The sequence below is a fragment of the Oryctolagus cuniculus genome, chromosome 12, assembly GCF_051225735.1.
Source record: "Oryctolagus cuniculus isolate XC-2025 breed Fujian yellow rabbit chromosome 12, ASM5122573v1, whole genome shotgun sequence".
In the NCBI taxonomy this organism is placed as follows: Eukaryota; Metazoa; Chordata; class Mammalia; order Lagomorpha; family Leporidae; genus Oryctolagus; species Oryctolagus cuniculus.
The window spans coordinates 100,709,080-100,719,836 of record NC_142878.1 but is presented as its reverse complement, the minus strand read 5'-3'; the positions used below and the strand labels follow the sequence as shown (position 1 = coordinate 100,719,836).

Genomic DNA, 10,757 nt, shown 5'->3' with positions numbered 1-10,757 from the left:
CTCTTGTTAAAACCAGAAGTGTTGTGCTTGCCCTTCTACATCGTAAGCTCCTCCAGTGCAGAAGCCCCATCATACGGACCCTCTACTACTTGTTTCCCTGGTATCATAAAGCAAAGTGGATGAACTATTCAGCATGATCGTGCTTTGGAGCTGCAAGCACTAACTTAGGTTAACATTGTTGTTGAGCTATTGTTCTGGGCAGAGAACATGAATCATTTAAGTGATTTGTACTTTCCTGTTGTGTAGTAAGTATATTCTCTTGGTCTTACCAGACTTGAATCTGAAAACTTCATCTCTTCATGGTTCTCTTTCCAACTTTTTAGTGTTAATCATGCTCTCCTTTTCTGTCTGTGTTCCTGGACTCTGTGTGTCTTCTTTCTAGATGGACGAAGTACTGACATTTGTCACTTTTCCTAGGGAGTCACAGGTTTCTCAGCCCTGGGCTTTCTTGTGTGTTTTCCTTGGTATTTACATAAGTGTATATTTGCATATTTTCTTGGTATTTGCATAAGTGTTTGATCAAGTTCAGCTTCCCTCTCAGAACATGGTAGGAGGCATTTTAGCATCTGCTCACGCCCCTACCCCCTTATGACCTTTATCAGTGTACAGCCTCAGAGATGATCCCGCTGATTCTAGCTGGTGCTCTTGCACATCGCCATGGCCTGTTCTGGCTGTTGCCTGGCCAGGTGTGTCTTCCTCATTACTTCCAGCCCTTGGTAGAGTCATCAGCAATACCAGGTGAGTTTTCAGAATTAAAGCAACAAATATGAACCCTCACATACAACTGTGGTGGGTCTGGACATGAAAGAATGCTGTGTAACCAAGAAGTGGTATAGAAACTAGAATGTGCAGGGCTTACCAAAAAATGCTGAAAACCTTGCCTTCCAGGTGCTATTCTGGGCCCTCAGGATTTTCCCAGCCACAGCCCTCCCCAGACTGCACGTTCTTGCACCTGGCCTTGGCCTTACTGCACAGATGTTTCATCTCCTCTTGAGCCAGTCACACCACCTGCTGAAAGCTTTCTCATTCACTCAGTGTGCTTTCTTGAGCATCTACGCTGTACACGTGTTGGGCTAGGCCGGGGGATGCAAAGACGAGTGAGGCAAGATCTCCTGCCCTGCCAAGGCTGTGATGCCTTCCCTAGGCAAATTTTTCCACCCAGCATCCCAACTACAGCAATCGGGACATGCACAGAGGGCCCCAGCAGGGGGAATTTCCTGTTCTTTTTTATTTGAAAGGCAGAGTTAGAAGAAGAGACAGAGAGGGAGAGAAATCTCTGTCTGCTGGCTCACTCCCCAAATGGCCACAATGGCTGGAGCTGCGCTGATCCAAAACCAGGAGCCAGGAACTTCTTCTGAGTCTTACACATGGGTGCAGGGGCCCAAGCACTTGGCCATCTTCTGCTGCTTTCCCAGGTACATTAGCAAGGAGCTGGATCTGAAGTGGAAAGCTGGGACTCAAACCAGTGCCCATATGGGAAGCCAGCATTGCAGGCAGCGGCTTTACCCACTCACCACAGCGTTGGCCCCAGTTTCCTGTTCTTGACTGAGCTCTGGAGTGTGCACTTCCTGCTCAGGCTGTACTTGGTTCTTGACCCTCCTTATCAGCATTGCCACAGAGTGGCTGTGTGTGTCCATCTCCCGCCAGTCAGCAAGACATGTCTTTAGGAAACAAGACATAACTAGCCTAATGATTTTCATAGAGCTATTTCTCTTTTTTTAAGACTTTTTTAAAATTTTATTTGAAAAGCGTTGTTACAGAAAGAGGAAGAGATAAAGAGAAAGGTCTTCCATGCGGTGGTTCACTCCCCAAATGGCTGCAACCACCAGGACTGGGCCAGACTGAAGCCAGGAACTTCATCTGTGTCTCCCATGTGGGTGCAGGGGCCTAAGTACTTGGCCATTTTCTGTTGCTTTCCCAGTTGCGTTAGCAGGGAGCTGGATCGAAAAAGGAGCAGGTGCCAACGCTGTGGCATAGTAAGCTAAGCTTCCACATGTGGCGCCAGCATCCCTTATGGGCACTGGTTCCAGTCCTGACTGCTCCTCTTCCGATCCTGCTCTCTGCTATGGCCTGGGAAAGCAGCAGAAGATGGCCCAAGGCCTTGGGCCCCTGCACCCGTGTGGGAGACCCAGAGAGGCTCCTAGCTCCTGGCTTCAAATCAGCCCAGCTCCAGCTGTCGCAGCCATTTGGGTAGTGAACCAGCAGACAGAAGACCTTTCTCTCTGTCTCTCCCTCTGTCTGTAACTCTACCTCTCAAATAAACAAATAAATAAAATCTTTAAAAAAAGAAAAAGAACATGGAGCCGCCAGAACCCGAGAACCATATGGGATGCTGGCAGTGCGGGCGGCAGCTTAACCCTTTATGCCACAATGCCGGCCCATAGAGCTACTTCAGAGGATGCTCCGCAGTATCAGTGTGGACTGGCAACTTCTGCGAGAAGCCGTCTCCTGCAAGGCCAGCCAGGAATCTTCGTCTGTCCTGTGAGCAGTGTTCGGTGATTTTTTTAAAACTTATGGCCTCTTTTAGGAAACAGAATTTTCGTTCCTGCTCTTTTTTCTTATAAGCCTTCCTCCCTCCAGTCTGTAACCAACCTCTTATCCTTTATAGCCAAGAATATTTTGTCTTGCTTTTCCCTAAGTTATATTACAGAAGCAACAGTTACTGTCTTCCCAGATACAGTTTATGTTATACCAAATATGACTTTCACATTATACTCATATATCATATCCTTGTTTTACCAACCTTCAGAGTTTCTGGAATGCTACCTACTCTGATTTAAGGGTCATTTCTCTACAGCCATTGCTTTCAATGGCTCATCTTTTAGCTTGGTAAGCTGGATTCCAGCTTGAGTTCAAAGAGTATAGTTAGAAGATTTTATGCTTAGGATTTATGTCTGGTAAGTTAGTAACTCGGCTGGCATCAGGCTTTCATCAGAGCTCTTAGCCTGACATCCCACATTAAGCTAAAAAAGAGAGAATATGGTATAGAGTTCTTTTCTCGGAATTAGTCAAGAGTTGAAGTGGATGTGCTGGTATTTAAGTTTATCCAACAGCTTGGAGTGTAATAGGCATTTTGCCAGGGCTGGGCACTGTGGTGTCAGTGCCACGGCCTTAGCTGCTATTGAGGGCTCCAGATTTTAAGCAGGCTTTGCTTTTCCCAGGACCCAGTTAATAACATGAGTACTTAGAATATGCCAGGTGCTAGGGGGCTTTATCGTTTATAGCAAACTTTGACTTTCTCGCATTTAAAAAGCCTCAAAATGACCTCTGTTCTACAAGAGAACCCAGGAGAAATTGAAGGGATTTGCGCAGGGTCCTTTGACCCACGCACGGCAGAGCCAGACTTGAAAGTCTGGCCATGCTGGACACCATAACCCAGTCCTTCTATCCTTGCAAAGTTGAATGGGACTTATTTGCAGTAAACCCCGAGATTATAACCCCTTGGGAATTCTTTAGCGGCACTAGGTTTTCCTTCCTCTGATTTGTTCTGTAAATCTCTTAGAAGTAGATTCTCTGGCAGATTAGAGTGGAAAGAATAGTTATTTCCCTTTTTTATTTTTTTTATTTTTTTTATTTTTATTTTTTTTTTATTTTTTTTTTTTTTTTGACAGGCAGAGTGGACAGTGAGAGAGACAGAGAGAGAAAGGTCTTCCTTTTGCCGCTGGTTCACCCTCCAATGGCCGCCGCTGCAGCCGGCGCACCGCGCTGATCCTGGCAGGAGCCAGGAGCCAGGTGCTTTTCCTGGTCTCCCATGGGGTGCAGGGCCCAAGCACCTGGGCCATCCTCCACTGCACTCCCTGGCCATAGCAGAGAGCTGGCCTGGAAGAGGGGCAACCGGGACAGAATCCGGCGCCCCAACCGGGACTAGAACCCGGTGTGCCGGCGCCGCAAGGTGGAGGATTAGCCTATTGAGCCACGGCGCCGGCCCGCCCTTTTTTATTTTTATTTTTATTTTTATTTATTTATTTATTTATTTTGACAGGCAGAGTGGACAGTGAGAGAGAGAGACAGAGAGAAAGGTCTTCCTTTGCCGTTGGTTCACCCTCCAATGGCCGCTGCGGCCGGCGCGCTGCGGCTGGTGCACCGCGCTGATCCGATGGCAGGAGCCAGGAGCCAGGTGCTTTTCCTGGTCTCCCATGGGGTGCAGGGCCCAAGCACCTGGGCCATCCTCCACTGCACTCCCTGGCCACAGCAGAGAGCTGGCCTGGAAGAGGGGCAACCAGGACAGAATCCGGCGCCCCAACCGGGACTAGAACCCGGTGTGCCAGCGCCGCTAGGTGGAGGATTAGCCTAGTGAGCCACGGCGCCGGCTAACCCTTTTTTATTTTTTAAAAAGATTTATTTTTATTCATTTGAAAGGCAGAGTTACAGAGAGAGGGAGAGACAGTTCTTCTATCCACGGGTTCATTCCCCAAATGGCTGCCATACCCAGGGCTGGGTCAGGCTGAATCCAGGAGCTTCATCCAGGTCTCCCACGTGGGAGTAGGGGCCCAAGCACTTAGGCGATCTTCCACTACTTTCCCAGGGGCATTAGCAGGGAGCTGGATTGAAAGTGGAGCTGCCAGGACCTGAACCCACGTTCATATGGGACGCTGGCGTGGCAGGTGGCCGCTTAACCCACTGTGCCACAACACCAGCCCTAGGAGTAGTTATTTCAGTTACAGAGTGTGCCCTGAAATACATGACTACTACACTCCAGTTGTGCCAAACACTGGGCCTGTGGCCTCTCCCTTTCCTGGGTTTCCAGAGCTTTCCTGCTCACTTGCACCAGTTAGCTCAGCAGTAGCCTCTTTTTTAAAAACATATTTTTTTATTTATTTATTTGACAGGAAGAATTATAGACAGTGAGAGAGAAAGACAGAGAGAAAGGTCCTCTCTCCGTTGGTTCACTCCCCAGGTGGCTGCAATGGCCTGAGCTGCGCTGATCCGGAGCCAGGTGCTTCCTCCGGGTCTCCCATGCCAGTGCAAGGGCCCAAGCACCTTGGCCATCCTTCACTGCTTTCCCAGGCACTGGGAGCTGGACTGGAAGAGGAGCAACCAGGACTAGAACCCGGCGCCCATATGGGATGCTGACGCTGCAGGCAGAGGATCAACCTAGTGCGCCACCACACGGGCCCCAGCAGTAGCCTCTTAGCCACCTTTGGGATCCCTCACATTCTCCTAGGTGCAGCTGGTTTCTCTTCGGAAAGCTGCCTTTTGGTGGTTTAGTTTCTGCAAGATCTCCTTCTTACTGGTGTGTTCTGATGTGAGAGCCCCTTTGAGTTCTCATTGACTTTGGCAAATTGTATCACACGTCCCAGATTCTCTTCTCCTCCCTCCAAGATTGTGCTGTTCTGAAACTCAGCAGTAGGATCTGCACTGTCCCAAGCTCCCTGTGCCTCTGCTGTCCCCGTCCTGGTCCCCATGGGTGGAGGCGGGTCTGGAGTTTGCAGGGTGGAGGTTTTTTTTTTTTTTTTTTTTTGACAGATAGCGTCAATGCCATGGCTGGCACTGCGCTGATCCAAGTCAGGAGCCAGGTGCTTCTTCCTGGTCTCTGATGCAAGTGCAGGGCCCAAGGACTTGGGCCATCTTCCACTGCCTTCCTGGGCCACAGGAGAGAGCTAGACTGGAAGAGGAGCAACCGGGACTAGAACCTGGCACCCACATGGGATGCCGGCGCCGCAGGCGGAAGATTAACCAAGTGAGCCACGGCACCGGCCCCCGAGGGTGCAGATTTTACCCCCTGCTGTCTGTCAGGAGTAGCACTTGGCCTGTGCTTCCCTCTCATGGGGCTTGTTTATGTCTAAGTTAAATTTCTCCATCTCCCTTTCTCCATTGTTCCGTGTATCTGAGTCCACACTCTGGTTTTCTCCCTTTGTTTAGTTTGTCTGTCCTACTTGAGTATACTCATCCAGAAAATGGGTACAGCACTGGTCCTTGCTGTGTCCAGCAGTGCTGAGGACACACATCTGGGAGACCAGAGAAAAGCCAAGTCAGGAAAAGGTGTTACTTGTAATCGATTCCAGTTTAATGAAAATATAACAAAACATTAACACACATGTGCTTCATCTCAAACTATTTCTGATTTACAGTCATGGTGCAGCTTGATGTCTTGTTGGTGTTGGTAATCATCGGATTTCCCAAGTGTCGTTAATCACCCTTGGGACTGGCCTGTGGGCCCTCTCCGCATTTTCTGTGTTGTTCTAGAATGAAGAGCTTCTGCACGCAGGTCCACATCCATCCTGTTCATAGTCACCCTTTCTTTCCCTGTGGGAAGCAGGCCTTTGGGCTTCTGCCATCAGAGTGGACGGAGGGAGTAGGCTTTTGGCAGACAGTGCTGGGCCTCCTGCTAAACCCTGCCCAGCACTGCCCCGGGCAAGCCACCCTCGGCTCTGCCTGCCAGTCCCCGCCCTCCCACCCCCCAGGCAAGCCAGAGCTGCTCTGTCCATGGACGTTCTGTAGCTGGCTGCGGCTGCAGGCTCCTCACAGGCCGCCTTGTTCTCGGGCTTCTGTGGCCAGTTGTGGAGCCGTGCTGGGAGCTGGGAGCTCAGCTGGGTCAAGGGAGGCTCGGTTGAAGTAGAACCAAAGGTCCAGGGCTCAGCTGCAGGAGTGAAACCTAAAATGCGGCGCCCACTCGCCCACGCCACGGAGGTCTGAACCTGACTGGCTGTTGCAGTGGGGCGGAGGCGGTGTGCTTTAGGGAAGTCGGTGCCTGCCCTGAAGTCTGATTCCAGGCCGAGTGCCAACCCCTCTGAGCCTGCTTCTACCTAAACGTGAGAAAGCAAAACTTACCAAAGATTGCTTGGAGCATGTAAGTGAGGCAGCACTCACCAAATACCAGCTCCTGTGTGTTGTAGACCAGAGACCACAGGATGGGGGCGAGAGGGATGCAGAGGAAAGGGAGGGGTCGCAGAGGGAATGGTTATTATGGGAAGGTGAGGAGAGCTATATCTGTACAGCATGGCTAAGCTGTGACAAGAAAGCAGAGAGGTGCAACTGCCAGAGTGGGGGTGAGAAGCAGGAAGACAGGGCAGAAAGCCAGGCCGGAAATGGAGTGTCCCCATACCGTGTGTCACACGCTCCTGGAAGCTGAGCCCGACGCCCAGCTCCTTGGGCAAACGGCTCTCTCAGGGACGGATCTGAGCTGCATACAGGCAAAAGTAGTAAGAGCGGTGCGGTTGCTGAGCCAGCCAGGAGCAGGTTCTGGCACAGCCGCCTGTGCATCGTTCCAGGGACGGGTCCCTGTGGCTGGGCCACAGCCTCTGCATCCTTCGCTCTCAGCGGGTCTCCCGTGGCTGAGCCACAGCCTCTGCATCATTCACTCTCAGTGGGTCTCCCATGGCTGGGCCACAGCCTCTCCATCATCCGCTCTGTGCACCGTGCCCCACAGAGAGCTTCGTCTCCCCCTCCTGGGCCTAGCACAGTGCTCAGCCAGCACTTAGCAGAAATCAGCGGCGCTCTCCTGGAGCACCACGCCTTCCCCCGCTCCCGAAGCTGTGCACTGCTGCAGTTCTTTGCCCGGCAAGGCCGGCAGCGCCTTGGAGGACCACAGGGCTGCTGGGGAGGGCAGCTCCTGGGAGGCTGCTGCTGGCTGGCACAAGATAGGTGTGCTGCCAAGTGTAGAATTATTACAAATAGGGCAGTGCAGTTATTACCAACGTCCTTTCATATGGACTTATGATCCAGTGCTCTCTCCACTCCGACCTGCTCTGCCTCCTGCCCAACTCCACATCCCAGCACAGAACCTTGGTAAAGCACCCGGGGACACAGGTCCAGTGCCCCGAGAGGGAAGGGGTGATGGAGCTCATCTGGTGCCTGGCAATGCTAACCAGGACTGTTGAAGTGCCTGAGTCGCCCAGGCGCGGCTCTGAAAGCCGGTGGAGCGGCCACGGGGTCCCGGGAGTTCCTCTGGGCTTCCCGACCCCTGCTCTCCGCGTGCCGGGACCTCAGCGTGAGGGCGTGGGCTCGGGCAGTTCACTCTGGACCGCCGCCTGAAGGGTCCTGCGGGCGGCGGCGGTGGCGGCGGCGGCGGCGGCGGCGGGGCGGGCTCGGGCTCCGCGGGGGCAGGCTCCGCCTCCGGAGGCGCGGGTTTAAAGCCGGGAAGGCGAGGAGCGCCGGAGCCAGCCGCCGCCGCCGCACAGCCATGGGCCGGCGGCCGGGGGGCGCTCAGCCGCTGGGCGGCCTCCTGCTGCTCGCCCTGCTCGCTGCCGGCGTGGCCCCGCTCAGCTGGGATCTCCCGGAGCCCCGCGGCAGAGCTGCCAAGATCCGAGTGCACCCGCGGGGCAACCTCTGGGCCACCGGTGAGTCTTCGGGGCAGCGGGCGCCCCTCACCCTGCTCTGATTCCCCCTGCAGCCCCTCGTCCTGGGGACTGCAGGGAGCAGCTGGGCCCCTTGGGCTCCTCCCGTTCAGTAGAGGGGAACTTGACACGCACACAGGTGAGCGCGCAGGGGCAGGGCTGGCCTGGGGCCCAGATCTGCCTGCCAAGTGCTGCTCCTTCCCTCGGGCTTGGATTTGTGCATCCTCCAGGCTCTGGCGTATCTCCTTCCCTGCCCTCCCCTCCCTGTGCTCGGCCATGCAGGCGGCAGGACGGACAGTTTTCCCCAGTTGCTGGGCCCCCTTCTGCACTGGTTCTGGAAGAGCCGAGGTGCTGGGCCTTGCCACACCCAGACACCTCGGTGGGTCTTGGTGAGGAGGGGGAAGGTGGTGTCTTCCTGCTGCGAGAGCCAACTATGGGAGTGATGGGGAACTTCCCCGCTGGGGTAGAATCCTCACTCCCTGGCTTCCTTGGGCCTCGACACCTCCTTTCCAGGTCACTTCATGGGCAAGAAGAGTCTGGAGCCCCCCAGCCCATTCCCACTGGGGACCACTCCCCCCACCGCCGTGAGGGCCCAGAGACTGCAGCTGAGTCATGATCTGCTCCGGATCCTCCTGCTAAAGAAAGCTCTGGGCCTGAGCCTCAGCGGCCCAGCAGCCCAGACCCAGGTGAGCCAGGCCCCACCCCAGCCAGGACCAGGAGAGCTCAGCCAGGGCCCGCCCCTTGGTCCAGCATGGAGGAGCTGTCATTGCCATGGGGTATCATGGCCTGGCCAGGGCGAGGTGGGTGTGGAGAGCCGGGAAGAAGGAATGCCGGGTTATCCCTCTATCCCAGGGCTCAAAGAGCAGGGCACTGGCCAAGGGAAGCTGACCCTCCCTGCAGACCCCATGGCACAAGCCCCCCCACTCATCACCCAGTCCAAGGTCAGACAAGGAGCAGACAGCCACTAGCAGCAGGACCTGTCCCCCAGGCCCAACAGCCTTGTCCCACTCCATCGGCCCCTGCTCTTTTGGCCACATCCATCCTTACTGCGCCCTGCATGTGCTGTGGCTGGAGCTGGGACCCTGAGTGCCTGCTTCTGTAGCCAGCGGCAGGGCTTGGGCCGTGCACGGCAGTGTCCGTCGCTGATCACCACCCGACACATGCTAGCAGAACCCCCCACCCCAGATTGTGACAGGCGGACAGGCCCCCAGCCTGTCACCAGATGTCCTCGGGGGTGGGGGGAGGGAGGAAGGTGCCCTAATCATTCTCGGTTATAATCCACTGACCTATGCAGTTCAGTCCCAAACTAAAGCCAAGCCAGCCACAGTGTCTGGTCTGGTTGAGCAGCTTCTCTGCTCCCTGCTCCTGGTGCTGTCCCACTGTGCACTACGGTGCCCCGGGCTCGTGGCTGTGTGCAGAAGGTGGGCTCTGGCCAGGTGAGCCCTCCTGACCCAGCTGCTTAGTAGCTGTGTGACCTCAGAAATCTCAGCCTCCTCCCCCTCATCCGTAAGTGGAGAGGGTAATGGGCCCATCTCTCACTGAGTGAGACCATTTATGTCATGCGCCCAGCGCGATGCTAGTATGTAGACAGCCCTGGGTAAGTGGGGGCTGTTAGCCGTCTGGGAGCTCCGGGCAGTGCCTGCTGCTGTCCCCTTCGCATCCTCACTGTGCCTTGCATAGGGTGTGTACATTATGGAAAGAGGGAATGGCATTCCCTGGGGAAGGTTCAACCTCAGCCCCAGCCAACACCCCTGACTCCTGAAACACTGAAGGCCCCCAGCCCTCCTCAGATGTGACGGCTAAGGGTCTGAAGGGGAACCGTGTCACCCGCAGGGCTTGCAGCACGAGAATCTCAGGGGCAGCACACCTGGCCGGGAGCAGGTGGGACATCAGTGGGGCCTGGGCCGGAGCTGGGGACGGGAGGGTCAGGACACTGACACTGGGTGGTGCCAAGCACTGGGATCTGACTTCACATTCCCCCTTAGAGTGTGGCGACTGTGCTGTGAGGTTGGGGCTATAACTCTCAGGACACCACGGCCGGTGACTCCTTCCCGGGCCCTTCAGGGAGAGCCGTGCTAGGGGTCCTGCCCTGCCCACCTCTGCAGGTGCCTGGCACTTAGGAGTGGCAGGAGGCTCCATTCGTGGGCGGCGCCGCGCCCCCACCCCGCCTTGCCAGATCAACTCTTCTGTGTTTTCATTCAGTACAGGAGGCTTCCGGTGCAAATACTGCAGAAGTGATGCCAGCAGCAGCTCACCTTAGACTGTGCCGGCCCGGGGGAGGTGGCAGTGCCGCCTGGATGTAAATGCTGGGCGCCAGTCCGTCTCTGCACGGCTGGGATTCCTGACGGGGTCGCCAGAGCTGGCGGGACGCACACGAGGTTATATCCCTGCTGTATCGGTTGCTCCCCTGTTGAAGCTGTGAATAAAAACCCTGCTCTTCACACAGAATGCGTGGTCCTCTCCTTCCAGCTAGGTTTGAGG

At 55.0% G+C, this 10,757-nt stretch overlaps 1 protein-coding gene across 3 annotated transcripts; it reads left to right on the top strand.

The window, feature by feature from the left end:
• Window positions 1–1,887: 1,887 nt before the first annotated feature.
• NMB (neuromedin B) lies at window positions 1,888–10,724 on the top strand. Of its 3 annotated transcripts, none has more exons than XM_089310752.1 (3): window positions 1,888–8,279; window positions 8,790–8,962; window positions 10,484–10,724. In XM_089310752.1, the coding sequence occupies exons 1-3, from the start codon at window positions 8,123–8,125 to the stop codon at window positions 10,577–10,579; spliced, it is 426 nt and encodes a 141-aa protein (XP_089166878.1). In that variant the 5' UTR covers window positions 1,888–8,122; the 3' UTR covers window positions 10,580–10,724. The 3 variants fall into 3 exon arrangements, with proteins under 3 accessions (XP_089166878.1, XP_002721526.2, XP_089166877.1); XM_002721480.6 differs by having other exon boundaries at window positions 10,479–10,724; XM_089310751.1 differs by having other exon boundaries at window positions 8,790–9,076.
• Window positions 10,725–10,757: the final 33 nt, after the last annotated feature.

What these genes read in the sequence shown, in the direction of transcription:
- NMB (XM_089310751.1), top strand. Translation starts at nt 8,123, where the DNA reads ATGGGCCGGCGGCCGGGGGGCGCTCAGCCGCTGGGCGGCCTCCTGCTG. An exon ending in GGGCAACCTCTGGGCCACCG is followed by an intron (nt 8,280 to 8,789) that starts GTGAGTCTTCGG and finishes CCTCCTTTCCAG; the next exon opens with GTCACTTCATGGGCAAGAAG. An exon ending in CATGGCCTGGCCAGGGCGAG is followed by an intron (nt 9,077 to 10,483) that starts GTGGGTGTGGAG and finishes CATTCAGTACAG; the next exon opens with GAGGCTTCCGGTGCAAATAC.